The sequence below is a fragment of the Pseudochaenichthys georgianus genome, chromosome 6, assembly GCF_902827115.2.
Source record: "Pseudochaenichthys georgianus chromosome 6, fPseGeo1.2, whole genome shotgun sequence".
Classification (NCBI taxonomy): Eukaryota; Metazoa; Chordata; class Actinopteri; order Perciformes; family Channichthyidae; genus Pseudochaenichthys; species Pseudochaenichthys georgianus.
Window position 1 is genome coordinate 44,616,783 of NC_047508.1, and position 24,213 is coordinate 44,640,995.

At 45.8% G+C, this 24,213-nt stretch overlaps 1 protein-coding gene across 2 annotated transcripts; it reads right to left on the reverse strand.

Annotated features, from left to right (window-relative positions):
• Positions 1 to 1,438: 1,438 nt before the first annotated feature.
• Positions 1,439 to 24,213, reverse strand: iqub (IQ motif and ubiquitin domain containing). 2 transcript variants are annotated; one of them, XM_034085601.2, is made up of 14 exons: positions 23,793 to 24,213; positions 22,227 to 22,322; positions 21,852 to 21,935; positions 20,403 to 20,537; positions 19,897 to 20,061; positions 19,292 to 19,467; positions 11,072 to 11,227; positions 10,580 to 10,790; positions 8,507 to 8,682; positions 8,016 to 8,180; positions 7,350 to 7,526; positions 5,961 to 6,209; positions 4,794 to 4,979; positions 1,439 to 2,962 (listed from the first exon to the last, which is right to left on the reverse strand). In XM_034085601.2, the coding sequence occupies exons 1-14, from the start codon at positions 23,962 to 23,964 to the stop codon at positions 2,771 to 2,773; spliced, it is 2,340 nt and encodes a 779-aa protein (XP_033941492.1). In that variant the 5' UTR covers positions 23,965 to 24,213; the 3' UTR covers positions 1,439 to 2,770. The 2 variants fall into 2 exon arrangements, with proteins under 2 accessions (XP_033941492.1, XP_033941493.1); XM_034085602.2 differs by lacking the exon at positions 23,793 to 24,213 and having other exon boundaries at positions 20,403 to 20,532; positions 22,227 to 22,317.

Here is a 24,213-nt window from a genome sequence, read left to right on the forward strand (position 1 = left end):
ACCTCCCACCTTACTGTCCCTTCAGACAGACAGGTAGCAGCCCCTCCCACTTTACTGTCCCTTCAGACAGACAGGTAGCAGCCCCTCCCACCTTACTGTCCCTTCAGACAGACAGGTAGCAGCCCCTCCCACTTTACTGTCCCTTCAGACAGACAGGTAGCAGCCCCTCCCACTTTACTGTCCCTTCAGACAGACAGGTAGCAGCCCCTCCCACCTTACTGTCCCTTCAGACAGACAGGTAGCAGCCCCTCCCACCTTACTGTCCTACCAAATGAATAGCACACCGCTTACAATTTCACTTCTGATATACTGCACATCTGTTACCTAGTAATCCTTACTTTCCTATGTAGTGATAGTGTTTTAATATGTTTCTATATGACAGTGTGTGTATTGTTTGCAACACGTATACAGTGAAGCAGATTCCCTGTGAATGTAAACTTTCTTGGCAACTGACCTGAAACAGATATGGTTCTTTTTACTCCCCTGCATTTCGTGTGCCGGCAGGTTGTAGGGAGCCGTGTTTCCCCCTGCAGAGCGATGCCTCCTCTCGAATAGACGATCTTTGGGCTGAAAGGGAAGCAACATGTGTTCGAGCTGGAACAGAACACACATTTAAAGATGTACACCTCACAGTAAAACCTTAAAGGAGTTTCACTAAAGTCATCTGTATGTAAGAGTGTGTATGTGTAGATGACACATGTCTCAACTAATGTGTTGTTTCAATGTTACACATACGCTCTGGCAGACTTTCCAAATTAAAGTGGACCTATCATGCTATTGTTAGGCAATAGCATTATAGCTCTCAGATATATACAAATATATTAAAAAAACATGTCCATGAAGTGTTTTACTCAAAATACCAAACAGATCATTCCAGCCATGCCTCATATCCCTCTATTTCACTTCCTGTTTCTAAAGAGCTGATTTGGGGATAAAGCTTTAAAGAGGAGGGGGCGGAGCTCATGCGGGACCCGGCAGCTACCGTCTAAACTAAATGCTGCCGTGATGAAACTCCATATCATGGATCATCAAGGCTCTGAAACAGTCTGGAGCTCAAAGGCTTTCTCTCTTGCCGGTGAGTTCCTTTCTACTTCCTGCTTCTTCACACACATGCTCTCCAGCACAGGTTAGCTCTGAGTGTTAGCGATGCTAATGTAAACACCGACCATATTACGTCCAAAACAGTCGGGCATTGTTTCTGATAGCAACGTTTCTGATTGGGCCGTGGGTCCACATTTCAGATATTACGTCATATCGGATGCAAATCTGGATCAGCTCCGTTGTTCCCCGTTTTTAGAGATTTGGGTACGGAGGAAAAGAGAGGGCTTTATTTGCTGACGCTGCGTGAGTTCCCCGACACACCGGGACACACCGGGGACACATGGTGATGTAGAAAAGACATCACAAAGTGCATTTTGGATGATAGGTCCCCTTTAAGTCTTTCAGGATGGTACAAAACAAACCATACACATGTATAGATTTGTAAAGAGGGCTTTCTACCTCCTAAAAGCATGACAGGCAATTCAAACAAGCACATCCACTATGATCACAACATGTTAAGCTTTGAAATAGCAGTGTACACAGTTTATATAAATATCTTGTGCTAAGGTGTAGTCATTTAGGGACACAATAGCCACTAGAGGTCAGTGTTTCTCTGGGTGTGTCCACCACGCACTAATCTGAGTCCTTAACATAGAGCAATAAAGGCAACACATACAACAACAAAAACAATCGCCTACATCTGTAATAATCCACATGTTTTCATGAATCCAGGTTTTTGATTGACTGCTTCTGCCGCAGCTTTAATGACACCAACCTGATAACTGAAGCGAGTAAAGTAGAGCTTCGTTTGTGCTTTATTTATGTTTTATCCAAATGTATATCTAGGAGGAACCTTGCCGTAAATGCTTCTCCTCTAACGTGTCTACGTCAGAGGATGTTCAGAGTTCAAACGATGCACTGATTTCCTTTCTTTGTATTGTATTTGCGTGCGACCCAGCACCTCGCCTGAACAGCTGTGTGCTTTCCATCCGTCAGGGCTTTACTGAACACAAAGCTGCACATCAATGGGAACTCAAAGGTCATTCACTTCACAAACACTTGTTATATTCCATGGAATGCTCTTAGCATCCCGATAGCAATGAATATCTGAAGTGCTTTGACAATAAATACATTAAAAAATATCGTCTGTGGAAGCCGTGGCGCTGTAAAAAGCACGACCAATCATCTGAGCCGGCTAAAGTAACTGGATGGCCTACCTGCCTGTCAGCCTTCCATCTGGGTACAAACTTATCTCGTGCCCTCATTGGTCATGTGCGCGTCCGTGTGTGTTGGAGCAGGGGCTCTGTGAGGAAGGGGTAGATTTGTTCCGGTTGTGTATTTTCTAATTCTAGCGCACTCGAGCCGGTTTCTCCGTTCTTACCGAGCCCACCTTTAACTTGGCAAATACATTGTTGTTTGCTAAAACAGTCCGGCTGAAATAGTGGAAATGCATGCACTGTAGTGGAAGGTTTGAAAACACCCCACAAGACAGTCTACCATTTATTTTAGGGTTATTTTACTGTTCTTTCCGGAGGCCGAGCCCTGGGTATCCAGCATGCAAAGCTCCCAACACCTCAGTTCTAAGTAAAAGCTGACCCTGACCTCCAGGCTCGGGCTCAACTGGCTGATACAGGCACACGAGTGAAAACCAGCATTAAGACCATCATGAACTTTATTTTGTAAAGTGGCAGCTGATCAGAGCGAGGGAGGGGCACATCGGGGGGGTTTCTTAATGAGCCGAACCCGCTGGGGTGTGGACGGCGGGCTTGCCTGTCGCCATGGTGACGGGCTTGGAGACGAGCTGGTTGCCGATGGTGGCGGTCGGCTCCAGGTGCTCCGCCATGACGGGGACGCTGCTGAAGTGCCGGCGAGCCAACATGTGTTTGTGATCGACCCTGCGGAGGAACGTCACCTCGTACGCCTACACACACACACACACACACACACACACACACACACACACACACACACACACACACACACACACACACACACACACACACACACACACACACACACACACACACACACACACACACACACACACACACACACACACACACACACATATTTTAAGACATAATAGTAGAAGAATAAGTAAAGTGCTGGAAAAGGATGTCTAAATGGCTTCTTTAAGACCAGCGGGAACATGTCGCTTCGTCTGGTTAAAAGTCCTCTGTCTTTCTCCACAGCGCTAACCTTCGTGCTCCAGTGTGTATTACTGTATGCATGGTTTCTTTTATTCTTTTTATAACTATTTCCAGATCAAATAGCGCATTTAAGGAAGTCTCTTTTGATGTGCTCCGTCCCTGCAAAATAAAGTAATAATAAATACATAATAAAATTAAAAAATGGTGTTTAAAGATCCATCCTTTTATCGGGGTGCAAACCCACAGACTCTGAAGTCAACCGCACTAGCCCTCTGCTACTCAGCTGCCCAGTATGGGAACGAGCCGCCCAGTATGGGAACGAGCTGCCCAGTATGGGAACGAGCTGCCCAGTATGGGAACGAGCCGCCCAGTATGGGAACGAGCCGCCCAGTATGGGAACGAGCTGCCCAGTATGGGAACGAGCCGCCCAGGATGGGAACGAGCCGCCCAGGATGGGAACGAGCCGCCCAGTATGGGAACGAGCTGCCCAGTATGGGAACGAGCCGCCCAGTATGGGAACGAGCCGCCCAGGATGGGAACGAGCCGCCCAGTATGGGAACGAGCCGCCCATGCCAAGAAGCTGGATCCCGCCCTCAATGCTAGCTGCCTGAAATAAACACCTACAGACCGTCTGCACATCCTGGCAGGCAGAGCCCCACCAGAGATACGACGACATGCAGCAAGCAAGAGAGACGCCAACAACAGTCTCCTGACCAAAGACATCCTCTCTCTCTTGAGCCAAAAGCCGCCTTGAATCCAGGAAGAGTTTCCTGAAGAGCGTCCCACGCCTCGGAACACCGAGCATAAGCAGTGAAAGAGTCCCTCGGTGGGAAGAAAGCTCCCATCAGCAACGACAATGGAGCTAAAGGCGAGCGAGGCACTGCCCCCTGGCGAGGCACTGCCCCCTGGCGAGGCACTGCCCCCTGGAGAGGCACTGCCCCCTGGAGAGGCACTGCCCCCTGGAGAGGCACTGCCCCCTGGAGAGGCACTGCCCCCTGGCGAGGCACTGCCCCCTGGCGAGGCACTGCCCCCTGGCGAGGCACTGCCCCCTGGAGCAGACACCAACTACGCCGTGTGGAAATGCCTAAACAGAATAAGATCTGGTGTGGGACGTGCAGAAGCCACTCTCACCAAATGGGGATACCTAAATGACGGGACGTTGTGTGTGACTGCGGCATTGAACTACGAACCATGCAACATCTCCTGATATGCCCCCTGCTGGAGCAACCCTGCACTACATCGGACTTGGCAGAGTTTAATGAGAAGCTGTGGCTGAACACATCTAACCGAGCCCTGTAACTGAAGCCTCGTGGACACGATAAGAAGAAGAACCCTTTTCTTTCGTCATACGGCTTTGAACGTTAATGAAACTGTTGATTATAACCAGAAGAAACCTTAAACGTTCACTGGGTTCTTGGTAAAGTTCCACCCACGGGAAAGAGCTACTTAATAATTGTGGGTATCTTCAGGTTGAGAATTGGGTTCCAGAAGAGGCTCCTGATCCCGAGGCCAGAGGACTGATCAGAACGAGGACAGGTGTCACCACGAGGCGAGAGTGCACACATCTGAGGTTAGACATGAGGTGGAGACGAATGGACACACCTTGAGCACGTCGTCCACCTCCAGGTGCGCCGACGTCTCCGCTTTGGACAGCAGGATGCAGTTCCAGGGGCTCCAGACCCTCCTCTTCTCCCAGCGCACAAACACCAGGCTGTAGAGGTCGCTGCTGCTGTGGAGGGCGGAGCGCGACGCCCACAGCACCTCCACCAGGTACCGCACGTCCTCCACCTGAGCACACACACACACACACACACACACACACACACACACACACACACACACACACACACACACACACACACACACACACACACACACACACATAATATCTATAATCAGAAGAGTATGTACACACTATCAAATATACAGAAGCTAGAATACTCTCTAATGTATCAATCTACTAAAGGGACAGAAACATCCTCTGCTCCATTAACAAGCAGCTTGTAATTCAAAGTAGAATATATCCTGTGAGGCCGCGTCAGCAGGCGACGACGTGGACGTGCAGTTCATGATTACAGAAACAAAGTATCAAGTGTTCAGCCAGCCGCAGCTGAGGTGTTGTGAATGACTTCCTGCATCTGTTCTCCTGTTACAATGTCTGTTTTTAAATCTGAGACATTGGGCTGTACACATAAAGTTTGATTTGCTTTGATTGGTGACCCGGGTGAGAGCGCCCCGGGCTGACCCGGGTGAGAGCGCCCCGGTCTGACCCGGGTGAGAGCGCCCCGGTCTGACCCGGGTGAGAGCGCCCCGGTCTGACCCGGGTGAGAGCGCCCGGTCTGACCCGGGTCAGAGCGCCCCGGTCTGACCCGGGTGAGAGCGCCCGGGCTGACCCGGGTGAGAGCGCCCCGGTCTGCCCGGTCTGACCCGGGTGAGAGCGCCCCGGGCTGACCCGGGTGAGAGCGCCCCGGGCTGACCCGGGTGAGAGCGCCCGGTCTGACCCGGGTGAGAGCGCCCCGGGCTGACCCGGGTGAGAGCGCCCCGGTCTGACCCGGGTGAGAGCGCCCCGGGCTGACCCGGGTGAGAGCGCCCGGTCTGACCCGGGTGAGAGCGCCCCGGGCTGACCCGGGTGAGAGCGCCCGGTCTGACCCGGGTGAGAGCGCCCGGTCTGACCCGGGTGAGAGCGCCCCGGTCTGAGAGCGCCCCGGTCTGACCCGGGTGAGAGCGCCCGGTCTGACCCGGGTGTGGGCGTGTTGTGGTGATCGGTACCTGCAGCAGGAAGGGGATCTTGGCGTCCCGGTTGAGCCGCATCTCGTCGCTCCTCAGCCTCCTCAGGATGTTCCGGTAGCAGGAGAAGTCGTCTCGGGATCGGGCGATGTTGTCGAGGCCGGTGCAGTCCCGGCAGCGTCCGCTCAGACGCGCCCCGGCCGTCGGGCTGAAGTCAGAGGACTGGAGGTAGCGCTGGCAGCCGCGGCACTGGAACATGTCGTTCTTCAGCTGAGACGGGTTCTGGGGAACCTGGCACAGATGTGACAATATATGGAGACGGTTATGGTCGGGGAAATGTGTTCCTATGCCCATAACAACACAACACAAAGGGGCTTTATTGGCATGACCACATTTTAAACATAGTATTAATAATAATTATAATAATTTATTACATTCATCATTTCTTTTTTGAGCGCTTTACAATGACACATTACACACATTAGACATGTAACAGTATTGCCAAAGCATTCAGCACAAGGAGTTATAACAGAACACAACAACATGACACAACATACTGTATATGCCAACAACATGCAAATATTAGTATATAAATAAAAAGCGAGTGTGTGTGGAGTGCCATCCTTACATGTTATTACTACATTAGGTTTGGATTTGAGCTTCTGCCTGGTACCAAAGACCATGGTATAAGATTGTGTTTTGTTAAGCAGTAGTTTATTGTGTCATAGCCAGTCCTGTAAGATATTAAAATCCGATTGAAGAGAGATCTGAATTTGTGAATAATCTGATTTGGATGTATATATAACAGTGTCATCAGCATAAAGGTGAGTACAACAATTAATGAGGCAAGAAGATAAATCATTTATGTAAATAGAGAACAGAAGTGGGCCCAGAGTTGATCCTTGGGGTACACCCTTTTGTTGGATCAACAGGTCAGACTGTTTTCCATTAACAACCACACATTGCTTTCTACTGTGAAGGTACGAGTTAAACCATAACACCGTATTATTAGAAAGGCCAATGCCGTGAAGTTTATCCAAGAGCAGATATCGATCAACGAAATCAAAGGCTTTTGTCAAGTCAATAAAAATGGCACCTGTGCGTTCACCATCATCTGCAGCAGAGTACAAGTCATTCGTAAATGTAAGTAGGGCAGTTGTTGTGGAGTGATTAGGCCTGAAACCAGATTGAACCGGAGATAAAATATTATAAGTATTGAGATAATGTGACAGTTGATTATAAATTATTTTCTCCAAAACTTTGGAAATAGAGCAGATTATAGAGATTGGGCTATAATTATTTGTATCAAGTAAATCACCACCTTTATGCAGTGGAGTGATGTGTGCACATTTCCAAATAGTCGGCAACTCGCAGCCGTGAACATACTGTATGAGAAGAGCGTTTCTAAAGTTCCAGCCGTTAGAGTCTCACCTTCAGGTGCTTGGCCACCTCGGGGTTAAACGCTGGAGTTTTGATGAACTGCAGGAACAGAGTGGAGATCCTCGTCCTCAGACCCTGCAGACTCGCTACTTTAACCTGCCGAGTCATCAGGTCCGCCTCCCTGTCAATCAAATCCACGATGTCCCGGGTCAGCTGGCACTCGTGCTCCTGTGGGGGAAGGAGAAGGGCCTTCAGGCTACCAGCAGCACCAGAGAGAACGAGACCTTTTCTGAATGGCATCACATGTGTAGCATGCTCAACTTCAGTGATCGGGTGCACTTTAACACTCTGTGAGGTGTGTGTGTGTGTGTGTGTGTGTGTGTGTGTGTGTGTGTGTGTGTGTGTGTGTGTGTGTGTGTGTGTGTGTACCTTGACGGTGTGTCTGAGTGTCAGCAGGTCCTGCAGTGTGTGTGTGTGTGTGCGTGCGTGTGCGCGTGTGTGTGTGTGTGTGTGTGTGTGTGTGTGTGTGTGTGTGTGTGTGTGTGTGTGTGTGTGTGTGTGTGTGTGTGTGTGTGTGTGTGTGTGTGTGTGTGTGTGTGTGTGTGTGTACCTTGACGGTGTGTCTGAGGGTCAGCAGGTGCTCCAGTGTGTGTGTGTGTGTGTGTGTGTGTGTGTGTGTGTGTGTGTGTGTGTGTGTGTGTGTGTGTGTGTGTGTACCTTGACGGTGTGTCTGAGGGTCAGCAGGTGCTCCGGTCTCTGCTCCTGGCTCTCAGAGCTCAGGTTGTTGTAAAGCTCTCTCAGCTCCGCGGCTCTGACGGTGTGTTCACTGTCCATCTCGATCAGACGGCCGTCCGCCGCTCTCCACTGACGAGGAGCCGCCGACTGAAACACAGCGCGGTGAGCGAAGCTGACTGAGATCCCACTGAGGGTGCTAAGAGCAACACTCCAACACTGAGATGGGATTAAACTGTATATGCTATTTTGTATAAATGGATTGTTGTGCTTTTATTTGTCTTAATGTGTGCACATGTATGAATGTGTCTTTTGATTTTGTATATTTATATATGTGTTTTTGTATTCGGATTGTGGGAAACGGTATTTCGATCTCTCCGTCTGTACACACAAACTGAAAGATTGACAAGGAAGGTGACTTTGACTGTATCTAACATGTCTGATCTGTAAGCAGGTGATGGGCGGTGACCTCTGACCTTGTCCAGCAGGTTCCTGACCACCTTGTCGTAGTTGTTGTTCTGGACGGCGATGCGATGGTGTCCGATGGCGGCGATGAGCTGCGTCTCCGTCTCCAGCAGAAAGCAGAGCGCCGCCTTCCTCTCCGCTCCTCTCAGGGACGAGTTGATCTGCTGCTCCTCCTCACCGCGCCACTCTGACACACACACACACACACACACACACACACACACACACACACACACACACACACACACACACACACACACACACACACACACACACACACACACACACACACACACACACACACACACACACACACACACACACACACACACACACACACACACACACACACACACACACACACATCAGATTTAAATATAAACGTTCTTTGTCTTCACTCTACTGTTCATTGTTTCATTTTACATTCTTCCTTAGCTCGTTCAATTTGACATGCATGCATTTAAGATGGGAAGCGGCTGGTCTCCACCTCTCTCCCCGCCGAGGGGCAGACCTTCCTACGGTCTCACTTTCATTTGTTTATAATTGTTTAGTATTTATTCATTTTGTTTGATTATTGTATTGTACTAATGTGTGTGTGTGTGTGTGTGTGTGTGTGTGTGTGTGTGTGTGTGTGTGTGTGTGTACCTTGACAGTGTGTTTGAGTGTCAGCAGGTCCTGCAGTGTGTGTGTGGTGTGTGTGTGTGTGTGAAGTGTGTTTCTGTGAGGTGTGTGTGTTTCTGTGAGGTGTGTGTGTCTGTGCGTGTGTGTGTGAGGTGTGTGTGTGTGTGCGTGCGTGCGTGTGTCTGTGTGTGTGTCTGTGTGTGTGTGTGTGTGTGTGTGTGTATGTGTGTGGGTGTGTGTGTGTATGTGTGTGTGTGTGTGTGTGTGTGTGTGTGTGTGTGTGGTGTGTGTGTGTGTGTGTGTGTGGGTGTGTGTGTGTATGTGTGTGTGTGTGTGTGTGTGTGTGTGTGTGTGTGTGTGTGTGTGTGTGTGTGTGTAGTGTACCGTAATACTTCCCTTTTCACCTTCCAGTAATCAGGTATGTATCATAAGCACTTGCTGCATGTGAGCGTATGGAAAGTGCAAATAAAGCTTCATTATTAATATTATTACTTATTCTGCCTTTTACTTTCTGTCTAACTCACTGCTATCGACTTTATATCTACATCTGAAGTGGATTGCATGTAGGAGGGGTTGTGCACTTAGTGATGTGTGATGGAGTCAGAGCACATTGCATAATAACACAATGAACTGAATAACTATGAATTATAACTATACCGTTTATAAACATGTAGTTTTGCTTAGGGACTGCTCCAGCTTTATGGTTTGTTATATTTTATAGCAAGCAGAATATATTGGGCACAGCAGGAAGTCCAGAGGGGAAGGTGTTTGACCGCACACATTGGATTTGCTTGTTTATTTAATTTAATAATAATATTACATGTGATTTATATAAAGCGCTTTTCCTGCTGCTCAAAGCAAGAAGAGAAATAACAACAAGAGTAAAAAGGGCTAAGCTAGGCGGAATAAGGCCGTCAGCCAATCAGATCATGTGCCAGTACAAGCTCCAGCCAATCAGACTGCGTGCTTGTGTGTCCGGGGCGGGAGATTCATGTGAGTGGTTGTTGGTCGCGCTTCAGACACGCCCACCGGCGAGCCGGGTGGACGCTGCTGCGTTAGGCATTTGGATGTCTTAAAAGTTTGCGCGAGTCAACATTGGAAGTGGCCTTTGAACGTGCACCACGCCACCGGACGGTGAAGCGTGTTGCATGTGAACGTGCACCACGCCACCGGACGGTGAAGCGTGTTGCATGTGAACGTGCACCACGCCACCAGACGGTGAAGCGTGTTGCATGTGAACGTGCACCACGCCACCGGACGGTGAAGCGTGTTGCATGTGAACGTGCACCACGCCACCGGACGGTGAAGCGTGTTGCATGTGAACGTGCACCACGCCACCGGACGGGTGAAGCGTGTTGCATGTGAACGTGCACCACGCCACCGGACGGTAAAGCGTGTTGCATGTGAACGTGCACCACGCCACCGGACGGTGAAGCGTGTTGAAGGATCCAATCGGCTCCTACTCTCCAGGGCGTGGTAGAGCAGGTCGAAGTCCTCCCTCCTCCGCGGGTTGACCCAGCGCCTCCTCCGGTCCTGCAGCTGCTCCTCCTTCTCCTCCCTCCTCTTCGTCTCCTGCAGCTCCAGCCAGACCAGCCTCCGGTCCCGGTCCCTCCTCAGACGCTGCACCTCCTGCAGGGCCAGCCAGCGCCGGGCAAACGTCTGGAGGACCAGCACCTGGGGGGGGGGGGGGGGTAACATGATCACAAAGGTCTCCCAACTGGAGCTGTGAGCATGACAGGATGCGTGATGACCTAGAAGAGCATCAGGACTGTTTGTTCATTAACATTTAACTTTATAATTAGCGTGTTGATTATTGACTTATTGCTGTTTTGTGAGGTCACATGACCCTTGACCTTTCCTCCAGTGTCACAATCAGGACTAGTATGCCAGTTATCCTTTCTACTTTAACCGGAATAAAAAAAGACTTCGAATTAAAACACTTTTTAGTCACTCACAGCTCTCCGCCTCTCTTCGTGGTACTGGTCAGCTGTGATGTAGTTGCCAGGGGCGACCAGCTTGTCGTCCACGCAGGAGACGTAGCAGCCGATCCCCGTCATCTGGGTGGAGGCGTCGAGCGGACACTGTTCCGCCTCAGACTGCAGCTGCACTGTCTGAGGCGGAACAGACAAGGAGATGGATGAATTCATCATTGATTTCTTAAAAATAATTGTTGCCAACTATCGCAGAGAACTGGCAGATTTGGAAGTGGTACAGAAGGGGCGACATGCGGCAAAGGTCCGCAGGTCGGCAGTCAGGAGTCAGACTTAGTGCATGAGCTAACATTCAGAATGCCAACACTCCCACAGCCTCCAAACTGTTCTCTCTCACCTCTCCTCCACTCTAAGAACAAGACGTACTTTCTTAGTCCCTCGCGCTGCTGTGTTTACACATCACACACAGGCAGGATAAACACACTATAATCTGGTACCACGAGGATATACCTGCCAAACACAACTATAGCAGATAGCAGAGGTGGCCGAGCAGGGAGCAGTTTGAGGTCAGTAGCCTTGCTCAAGGGCACCTCAGGAGCTGGCTCCAGCTAGCAGCTCACTCTGTATTTCTTTGGTTCACTGGTTCGTGAACTATGAATTATTATTATTATTATTATTATTATTATTAAGCCATTTCAAAAAAAGGAATATATTTATTCATATTTATTTTACAAACACAACACGTGTCCAAAAGTCATCCATTCAAATGTATGCGGAAGAGGCTTGCAAAAAAATACGAATATGGAAATGGACATGAGAAGTTTAAAGAGCAGTGTCAGGCTTTAGCCATATCCGCTACCTTACTGTACTTAGGTTCAGTGAGCCTTTCCAACATACACAGTAAAGAGACAAACCGCAGCATTACAGGACACACTATACGACCTGATGCAGGCACAGGTACAGGCTATGTTCTCGATGAGAGCCCCTGAACGTTACAGTAAATATTCTGTTTTAAAAAAAACGTTTCCTTGTCTGTTAAAGTTTCTTTTTAATGACTGACTCAAAGATATGAGGATAAGGATCGAGGGAGTCGTCTGTTGTACAGATCGTAAAGGCCTTTGAGCCAACTTCTTGTTTTTGGGCTGTATAAATAAAATGGACTTGAAACAGGAAGGAAAATAAATCCAGAATCACAAATAAATATCTTTCAACAAAAGAAAGCCCTGTTACGACCTTCGGTAGTTCATGGTTTGTTGTAAAAGAGCGGGGAGTAAAGAAAGGGTGCAGGATAATGAGGCCAACAGACCGACACCCTGTGAAGTGTAAACATCTTTACTGACACACACACACACACACACACACACACACACACACACACACACACACACACACACACACACACACACACACACACACACACACACACACACACACACACACACACACACACACACACACACACACACACACACACACACACACACACACACACACACACACACACACACACACACACCTCATTAGTGCAGCACCTTGTCTTCATGTATGTGCATCTGTAACAATCCCACCACCATCATTAGTGTGTGTGTGTGTGTGTGTGTGTGTGTGTGTGTGTGTGTGTGTGTGTGTGTGTGTGTGTGTGTGTGTGCAGGAGAGTGAGCAGGAGAGTGAGTCATGCACAGTAACCAAAGGAACTCCCCCCCCCCCCTTTATCAAAGATTTCCTGGGATTCTAAGGCCCCGGCCACACGAGGACGATAACGGTAAAACGCAATCGCAAACAAGCTTCCGTCCACACGCAATATTCACCGGATAGTGTCTGTCCACACGAGACCGCTCCGTTTAGCTCCAACAGCTGGGGAAGCTGGGGAAGCTGCAGTACATATGCCGAGCCTGTAGGTGGCGCTGTAACTTCCTCCACAAAAGCAGCGAAGAAGCATGGTTGCCATGGTTGCCCTTCTGTTTATTCTCCGCGGTGGGGGCCGAGGGAACCGGGCAGAGTTTTTCGCCAGTCAGCGTGTATTAAAGTTTAAATCTTCCGGACACAATTATAAAAGTGCCGGTCAAAGGTCTTCTTTGTTATTTATTGAGCTTTAAAACAAATGAATAACGACTCTATATAATATAATAATAAAATACACGGAGCCTCTCTTTTTCCTCCCTCTCTTCGGACAGCGCCAGTGTCTGTCTCATGCAGCAGCTGATCCAGTAATGAGTGACCCGGCCCACAGTACAAATAAACATATTTATAACTAGTTTGGGTAGTTTGAGAGGAGTCTCCGTCCTGTCAGATTAGACTTCACCCGCGTTTAGGTCCATATCGAGAGAAAGTTAAATAATCTGAATTCAGGGTGCAGTTTACTTTGACGCAGTTTACCTCTCTCTTTTCCTCCGTACCCAAATCTCTAAAAACGGGGAACAACGGAGCTGATCCAGATTTGCGTCCGATATGACGTAACATCTGAAATGTGCACCCACGGCCCAATCAGAAACGCTGCTATCAGAAACAATTCCCGACTGTTTTGGACGTAATGTGGTCGGTGTTCACATTAGCATCGCTAACACTCAGAGCTAACCTGCACTGGAGAGCATGTGTGTGAAGAAGCAGGAAGTAGAAAGGAACTCACCTCGTGGTGTAACCGGCCAGAGAGAAAGCCTTTGAGCTCCAGACTGTTTCAGATCCTTGATGATCCATGATATGGCGTTTCATCACGGCAGCATTTAGTTTAGACGGTAGCTGCCGGGTCCCGCATGAGCTCAGACCCCTCCCCTTTAAAGCTTTATCCCCAAATCAGCACTTTAGAAACAGGAAGTGAAACAGAGGGATGTGAGGCGTGGCTAGAATGATCTGTTTGGTGTTTTGAGCAAAACACTTCATAGACATGCTTTTGATATAAGAGACCTATGCTAGTTCCTAAACATAGCATGATACTGTAGGCGCACTTTAAACTGCACTGTAACTTTTAGTTTGTATTTACACCTGTCTCTTTCTATTTCAGTGTTTCGATGCACATCGTCTTTAATGATCCTATTTCTCAAAAGTGTTTAAATGTAATTCTATAATGTGTTGGTTTTGCTTTTTCTGAAGCACTTTGAATTGTCTTGTTGTTAAAATGAGCCATATAAATAAACGTGTCTTGAACCAAGTTAGTGTGGGGTTTAAGATTTGTTTTATTAATGTATTTCTTATTTGGATGAATGAATGCAGAGCCCAGTGCTTGTCGGAGAGGAGTCTCCGTGAGCGTCTGTCCTCAATTAGACTCCTCTCTCTCCAATCACACCGTTTCATTTGCACATGAAGCCATGTTCTGTCTCATGCCTGAACGAGTACCATGTGTGCAGTAATGAGTGACCTTTAAATGCTCACACACACACACACACACACACACACACACACACACACACACACACACACACACACACACACACACACACACACACACACACACACACACACACACACACACACACACACACACACACACACACACACACACACACACACACACTGGAGCACCTGCTGACCCTCAGACACACCGTCAAGGTACACACACACACACACACACACACACACACACACAACACACACACACACACACAGAGACACACAGCACACACACACAGAGACACACGCACACACACACAACACACACACACACACACACACACACACACACACACACACACACCACACACACACACACACACACACACACACACACACACACACACACACACACACACACACACACACACACACACACACACACACACACACACACACACACAGCTGAGTGGTGTCATCCATTTCAATGAGCTTCTAATTAGATTGTTTTATTATCACACACATGTATAACCTCCTTAAAACCACTGGAATAATTACATTTACTAAGTATTTTACTTAAGTGCAAATTTGAGGCATTTTCACTTTACTTGAGTATTTTCTTTTTATGCCAATTCACTCTATTTCTGCACGAGGGAAACGTTTAATTTTTACTGCAATAGATTTATTTTATAGTTCTATTCTAGTTTTTTTTATGTGTTTTTTAAAACGTATTCTCCATTTTCTGCATTTCTTACTTTCATGTTTAATACTTTAATTACTATGTTGCTATTAACAATAACATAATAACTTTTAATTTAGAAAAATGTGTATTTTTATAGTACTTTTACTTAATGAAGCCCTTTTCCGGGTTTTCTTTCCGTGCAGTGCGTCATATAGGCTTTTGTGCATGTCAATGGTCTGCAAAGGCTAACATCCCAAAGTTCCAAAGTTAGGCTAAGGGGCGGGACATCTCTAATGGCGCATTTCCACTGCAGGGCCTCGCACGGCTTAGTACGGTGTAGTTAGGCCTTGGTAGGCCAGGCTCACTTTATCCTGCGTTTCCATTACAGTTTAGGAACTGGGGCAGTAACTATAGTAACGCAGTGTAGGCGGAGCCGTGACGTCATCGTCAATGCGAAACACAAAACCATCCGTTAGCTGTTAGCCCTCAGAGCTCACAGCTCCTCATATCTGTTCAGAAACTAGACAAAAGTACAAACCACAGACTGTCTGTGTCATGGCGAATACAGTCGCTGCTTTATTTATGTCTGTAGGCCGTTGTTGTGAGTGTGGACGGTCGGAGCATATGCTGCGTTAGCTTAGCCAATCTCCATTCAGAAAAAAACGCATTTTAAAAGGTGTTTCTCTGCCGTCTGTCTGCAGACTTGTCAAAGCATTAATTCATGGTTGTTACTAACCGGTATCAGTATGTTGTTACTTCAGCATCATTTAGAAACGTGTATTACAATTAAATCACAGTAAAATATGTTCATCTTGTTGTAGTTGTAGCCCCCTTGCCAGCGATTCTCTCTCTAGTTTAGCATACTCAGCCCGGCTCAGCCCGGTTGTTGGCCCGCTAAGAACCTTGATTTTGGAGGGCCAGAAAAAAGAAAAACTACCCCTAGTGGAAAAGCAACAAAAAGAACGGCCGGGTTTTGCAGGAGAGGACTCTTTAAAGGAGAGACATTACATACTGATATACTGAACATCAGCAGAAGAGGACTCTTTAAAGTAGAGACACTACATACTGATATACACCTGAACATCAGCAGGAGAGGACTCTTTAAAGTAGAGACACTACGTACTGATATACACCTGAACATCAGCAGGAGAGGACTCTTTAAAGTAGAGACACTACATACTGATATACACCTGAACATCAGCAGGAGAGGACTCTTTAAAGTAGAGACACTACATACTGATATACACCTGAACATCAGCAGGAGAGGACTCTTTAAAGTAGAGACACTATACTGATATACACCTGAACATCAGCAGGAGAGGACTCTTTAAAGTAGAGACACTACATACTGATATACACCTGAACATCAGCAGGAGAGGACTCTTTAAAGTAGAGACACTACATACTGATATACACCTGAACATCAGCAGGAGAGGACTCTTTAAAGTAGAGACAATACATACTGATATACACCTGAACATCAGCAGGAGAGGACTCTTTAAAGTAGAGACAATACATACTGATATACACCTGAACATCAGCAGGAGAGGACTCTTTAAAGTAGAGACACTATACTGATATACACCTGAACATCAGCAGGAGAGGACTCTTTAAAGTAGAGACACTACATACTGATATACACCTGAACATCAGCAGGAGAGGACTCTTTAAAGTAGAGACACTACATACTATATACACCTGAACATCAGCAGGAGAGGACTCTTTAAAGTAGAGACTCTACATACTGATATACACCTGAACATCAGCTGGAGAGGACTCTTTAAAGTAGAGACTACATACTGATATACACCTGGACATCAGCAGGAGAGGACTCTTTAAAGTAGAGACACTACATACTGATATACACCTGAACATCAGCAGGAGAGGACTCTTTAAAGTAGAGACACTACGTACTGATATACACCTGAACATCAGCAGGAGAGGACTCTTTAAAGTAGAGACACTACATACTGATATACACCTGAACATCAGCAGGAGAGGACTCTTTAAAGTAGAGACACTACATACTGATATACACCTGAACATCAGCAGGAGAGGACTCTTTAAAGTAGAGACACTATACTGATATACACCTGAACATCAGCAGGAGAGGACTCTTTAAAGTAGAGACACTACATACTGATATACACCTGAACATCAGCAGGAGAGGACTCTTTAAAGAAGAGACACTACATACTGATATACACCTGAACATCAGCAGGAGAGGACTCTTTAAAGTAGAGACAATACATACTGATATACACCTGAACATCAGCAGGAGAGGACTCTTTAAAGTAGAGACAATACATACTGATATACACCTGAACATCAGCAGGAGAGGACTCTTTAAAGTAGAGACACTATACTGATATACACCTGAACATCAGCAGGAGAGGACTCTTTAAAGTAGAGACACTACATACTGATATACACCTGAACATCAGCAGGAGAGGACTCTTTAAAGTAGAGACACTACATACTGATATACACCTGAACATCAGCAGGAGAGGACTCTTTAAAGTAGAGACACTACATACATATATACACCTGAACATCAGCAGGAGAGGACTCTTTAAAGTAGAGACTCTACATACTGATATACACCTGAACATCAGCAGGAGAGAACTCTTTAAAGTAGAGACACTACATACTTATATACACCTGAACATCGGCAGGAGAGGACTCTTTAAAGTAGAGACACTACATACTGATATACACCTGAACATCAGCAGGAGAGGACTCTTTAAAGTAGAGACACTACATACTGATATACACCTGAACATCAGCAGGAGAGGACTCTTTAAAGTAGAGACACTACATACTGATATACACCTGAACATCAGCAGGAGAGGACTCTTTAAAGTAGAGACACTACATACTGATATACACCTGAACATCAGCAGGAGAGGACTCTTTAAAGTAGAGACACTACGTACTGATATACACCTGAACATCAGCAGGAGAGGACTTTTTAAAGTAGAGACACTACATACTGATATACACCTGAACATCAGCAGGAGAGGACTCTTTAAAGTAGAGACACTACATACTGATATACACCTGAACATCAGTAGGAGAGGACTCTTTAAAGTAGAGACACTATACTGATATACACCTGAACATCAGCAGGAGAGGACTCTTTAAAGTAGAGACACTACATACTGATATACACCTGAACATCAGCAGGAGAGGACTCTTTAAAGTAGAGACACTACATACTGATATACACCTGAACATCAGCAGGAGAGGACTCTTTAAAGTAGAGACAATACATACTGATATACACCTGAACATCAGCAGGAGAGGACTCTTTAAAGTAGAGACACTATACTGATATACACCTGAACATCAGCAGGAGAGGACTCTTTAAAGTAGAGACACCACATACTGATATACACCTGAACATCAGCAGGAGAGGACTCTTTAAATTAGAGACACTACATACTGATATACACCTGAACATCAGCAGGAGAGGACTCTTTAAAGTAGAGACACTACATACATATATACACCTGAACATCAGCAGGAGAGGACTCTTTAAAGTAGAGACTCTACATACTGATATACACCTGGACATCAGCAGGAGAGAACTCTTTAAAGTAGAGACACTACATACTTATATACACCTGAACATCGGCAGGAGAGGACTCTTTAAAGTAGAGACACTACATACTGATATACACCTGAACATCAGCAGGAGAGGACTCTTTAAAGTAGAGACACTACATACTGATATACACCTGAACATCAGCAGGAGAGGACTCTTTAAAGTAGAGACACTACATACTGATATACACCTGAACATCAGCAGGAGAGGACTCTTTAAAGTAGAGACACTACATACTGATATACACCTGAACATCAGCAGGAGAGGACTCTTTAAAGTAGAGACACTACATACTGATATACACCTGAACATCAGCAGGAGAGGACTCTTTAAAGTAGAGACACTACATACTGATATACACCTGAAAAAAGCACAACAAGGCCCCTTTAAGTAAAAAAAGCATGTCACTGGTATTTCCATGTAATATTTTTATATTATATATATATATATATAATATATGTCTTTCGTTTTTTGTAAAGCACTTAAAGTTGTGTGTTGCACCTGTGTGCTGCACCTGTGTGCTGCACCTGTGTGTTGCACCTGTGTGCTGCACCTGTGTGCTGCACCTGTGTGTTGCACCTGTGTGCTGCACCTGTGTGCTGCACCTGTGTGTTGCACCTGTGTGCTGTACCTGTGTGTTGCGGCTGAAGAGCACCACCCCTCTGTCGGCTCTCCTCTTGGGGAGGGTCTGCACGGCGGCATGGTGGTACTGCGCCCCCGTCAGCCGGTGTTTGAACCCGCCCAGGAAGGCCTTCTGCTGGGGAGGACGCTCGATCTCCACCACCACCTCCCGGAACATGTTCTCCTCTGGAAGTCACAGAGGTTTGAAGAGAGGTGGAGCACACTGAAGCCTTCATATTAAACGCAGCGGCCCCTCGCTCTCCCGGTTCTTCAGTGTTTGAGTGTTTTTAATGTTGCGTCGATATGTTCGTTACGTCTGTTGAGTTCCCTTCAACTACCGGACCAGTCAGGAGTAGACAGTACGATATTCAAGTGACTGTTACGTTGTATATTTTAACTGTTGTGCTTTTATTTTTTTCTAAATGTGTGCATATGTATAAATGTGTCTGTTGATCGTGTATATATATATATATATATAGGTTTATACATATTTGCATACATATTTTTATATATCTCTGTCTGCACACACAAACTGAAAGATTGACTTTGAACCGTATTTCTAAAATAATAACGACGCTGTTCTCAAACCCCTCAGACAGAGAGGGAGGGGTTCACCTGTTTGCACTCTGACGGTGATGACGTCTGGCATGTCCTGCTCGGGGGGGCGGAGGGGGCGCAGAGGGTGTGAGTCGGGGTCGATGGAGCTCATCTCCATCCGGGTGGAGCCGTTGGGCCGGACGCCGAGCTCCATCAGGCTCTGCTGCTCGTCCACCGCTCTGCCTGGAAACAACAGGCAGACACACACATGGGCTACTACGTGCCGACACTGCAACATGTCAAACAAAAGAAGTAAGCGAGAAAAGACCATTAGCTTTTATTTATTTTTCAGATGAATTGTTACACACCAGATTAAAGTCCTTGTACTGCAGACCTGCTTCACAATACACCGGTTTCATTTGTGTGCCTAATCATTTCTATCAGACATTTTGTTCTAACGAATCCACATCAGAATCTGGTTAGTTTCTGTTTACCGAACGTCTGCCTCCGAAAGGAACCGGTCCTTTCCCCCAAATGAAAACCTAAACATGGCTGAGCGTTCATCTGAAGAGCAGCAGACGTACCGTCCAGAAAGATGTGCAGCACGTCAGCAGGAACTCGGAGCTCGTTGGCGAGGTGGAGCTTCAGCTGGGCGATGCTGAGGCCGATGGCGAACGCCACCGTCATCACATGACCCTCCGGCACCAGCACCACCTTCACTGCGTGCACACACACACACACACACACACACACACACACACACACACACACACACACACACACACACACACACACACACACACACACACACACACACACGAAAATACTAGAGATTGTATCCACGTACATTCACATATTCTTATATATGAAGTAATAGGATTGTATTTGGAGTATCAAAAATAAGCAAATTAAAGAGAGAAAGCAAACATGCACATGTCGTTAATGATATTCATATATATATATATGACAGCTATAGCTTAAGTTATAGGATAGTATTTTGAGGTTGGTGTTAAAAAGAAGTATACAAAGAGAAAGCAAAACATGTTCAAAATAAATAATGATAAAAGATAAAACAAGTAGAAACAAAACAGTAGAAACCTAAAAATAACATTTAAATAAAAAATACAAACATAACTCACTGTCATGACTCATATCGTTTATCACACATTGATACGAACAGATCATTCCTGATAAAGCGTTTTGTCAGTTGATGGAATTCACTGAGCTGCTCATTCCACACCATGAGATGGTGGGCGTGATTGAAAGCTACCTCTCTGTGTCTGCTTCAGGCACTTGATACTGATCCTCAGGTGCGTGAGGATGACCCTGAGGCAGGTTACCTGGAAACAGCACACCTCGGGTCCTTCACTGCACACACTTCACACACACATCCTGCTGCTGCCGCTTTTGTCTTTGCAAAAGCCAGAAGACATGAATAAGATCTGCACTCCTTTCTCAGGGTTGATTGCATTGTGTCACTCTGAACATATATATATATATATATATATATATCTACAGCTGAATCAAAAAGGATATTGAACGAACTGTGTCCAATGGATTTTAGGAAGCATGTCACATGTCAACAGATCAGTGTCAGCCAGGCAAAATCAGATAAACTATAAGTAGAAATCAACAGAATGGAGTTATTGAGATGAGGAAGTGAATCCCGTCCGGCAGAATCAAGAGCTATGTGAACTTAATATACAAGTTTTTTGCAGAGACGTAAACATGTCCTGCTTTTTCCTGCTTTAACTGAGGTTTTACAAAATAGCTTTGTTCGTTTTGCTATCAAAGTAGTTTATTTACGTCTTCACATATACTAAACATAAGAGACGACTTTACTATTATTGTATTTTAACATAATATACAATATAATCAGCAAACGTTGAACAGACTGGTGAGGCTAGCCTGATGAAATGAATAACGGTACAAGAGAGTACATTAAAAAAGTAACATTTAGACTCGATTTGACTGTTTCTGTTTCCTGTGGTTATTGGTTCGTGATACTTTGTTACTGTCTATGGATCAGTTACCTGTCGCCGTGGAGTTTCCAACATGTGCTGTTCTCTGAGGCTCTCCGAGCTGCTCGGCATCATGGGACAGATCCGCCTGAGTTTCTGTACAGTCAGCAGGGTCCAGATTATCACATTGAAATTGCAAATGAAAGTGACACATGTCAATAACTAGATTATGTTTTAATGCCCGACTCGTGTCATTTCATTTTCAATCAAGTTTATGTTAAAAAAACTATTATGGACAGATACCCAAATGCTGATATCCCCCTGAAGTCAGGCCATTGTGTGTAATATGTGTTACTGAGAAATCATCTGTATTTCCCACTGAATCTGAAATGTATTCCTGTTGAATTATTGATATCAGATGCAGATTTCTGAAGTGCTTTTTCTCACCTGTTGCCACTAAGTTTCCAACTTCTACTGCGTTACCAGGCCCGATAAGACCGTCCTGCAGATCAGATGCAGCTTCTTCTGCGGCCTCCAGCACATCTGCACAGTCCAGAGAGGGACACATGAATGTCTATGAAAATTATACTAGTCAAATATCACAATTAAAGCATGCTTTAACACATCCTTCAAGACTTCAAGAACTGTAGTCTACTTAAACTAAAAAAAAACTCAAACCTAAAAAAAAACTAAATGGGTCATGAAATATACCTGGGCGGGCTCATGACCCATTTAGTGTTTTTTTTATTTTATTTTTTTTTATTTTTCCGTCAAAGCCCTTGATTGGTCTCTGAGTGTTTAGATTAAAGGTGGGGTAGGTAAGTTTCAGAAACCGGCTCGAGATACACTTTTTGTTATATTCCATGGAATGCTCTTAACATCCCGATAGCAATGAATATCTGAAGTGCTTTGACAAAAATCCATTAAAAAATGTCATCTGTAGAAGCCGTAATACTGTAAAAAGTACAACCAATATGTTTAGCTGGGCCGGCTAAACGGATTGGATGGCCTACCTGCCTGTCAGCCTTCCATCGGGGCACAAACTTATCTCGTGCCCTCATTGGTCATGTGCGCGTGCGTGTGTGTTGGAGGAGGGGCTCTATAAGGAAGTGGCAGATTGTCTCCGGTTGTGTATTTTCAAATTCTAGCGATCTCGAGCCGGTTTCTCAAACTTACCTACCCCACCTTTAATTTAGTCTAAGTTCGCAGTGGGTCTCAAGCGGTTTGTTCACCATTTATTACACATATTTCCATTTGAGGGTGCCAGTGTTTTTTCCTATTGGAAATGGTATGTTATTGGTTATGGCCATGATTTTATGATTATTGAAATGTATACAGTTCTGTTTCATAGGTGTTGCCATAGATCTAGTCTCTTTATTTTCCCCTCAAAATGCACCAGATTGATGCATTTAACTCCAAAATATAAAAACAAATCTTACCGGGGTGGGGGGGCATGCCCCCGGACCCCCCTAGAGGATCTGAGGTCCACCTCCACTTAAAATTACATGGACAGGTTCCTAAATACATGTACAATTTATTTTAAATAGTAACCCATATCCATATGTTTATTTGTGGGTAGTAGATTTAAACTATAGGGCTATCAGTATGGGTCCTGCCTGCACTTGTTCACTCTGCCATCGCATGAAGGGTCTGCTAACAGACGACCAACAGAAAGGTTAATGTTAATGTTGTTACGTCATCCCCCCCCCTAGTATATTTCAGATCTGTGGGACACACTGTCACCTGTAGTCTGTCTAAACTAACCTGTAGTGAAACTACAGCTCACCTCTAGTCTATCTAAACCTAATTTCACCAGTAGTCTAATAAACTCATCTGTAGTGTATCTAAACTCGCCTAAACAGGACTCACCTGTCTATTTACATTTTAGATAACTCACCTGTAGACTACCTAAACTCATCTGTAGACTACCTAAACTCACCTGTAGTATATCTAAAATCACCTGTAATCTATCTAAACTCACCTATAGTTTATTTGTAGTCTAATTAAACTCACCTGGGCTCGTCCTGTCTTCCCGCTCCTCCTCTCCTCTCCTCCCCGGCTCTCTGTCGTCCTCTGCCGGCTGCTCTACAGTATTTCCTCCTGGTTCAAATTTTGTGTCCGTGTCTTCCTCCTCTTCTTCATATTCTTTCACCTCCTGCTCTTCATTTTCTCTCCTCTCCGACATGACAGCTTTAGCTAACCGACCGGCTAATGCTAGGTTAGCTTGTTAGCTTTCTCACTTCAAGTCAGCTAAAGTCAACAAAACGAGCTGTAAATCCTCCAAAACGCAGAGCCAGTGTTAACTGTCGGTGACACCGGTTAGAAACCACTGTCCACTGTCACTCGTTTAAACGTCTTGTTTTATTCTACTTTTTAAAATGAGTTTTTGAGTTAGCCAAGCGGAGCTAACGCCGTCTTTCTAATGTTAGCTTGG

What these genes read in the sequence shown, in the direction of transcription:
- iqub (XM_034085601.2), bottom strand. Translation starts at nt 23,964, where the DNA reads ATGTCGGAGAGGAGAGAAAATGAAGAGCAGGAGGTGAAAGAATATGAA. An exon ending in TCAGGAACCTGCTGGACAAG is followed by an intron (nt 8,181 to 8,506) that starts GTCAGAGGTCAC and finishes GCTGTGTTTCAG; the next exon opens with TCGGCGGCTCCTCGTCAGTG. An exon ending in AGATCCCCTTCCTGCTGCAG is followed by an intron (nt 4,980 to 5,960) that starts GTACCGATCACC and finishes GTGTGTGCTCAG; the next exon opens with GTGGAGGACGTGCGGTACCT.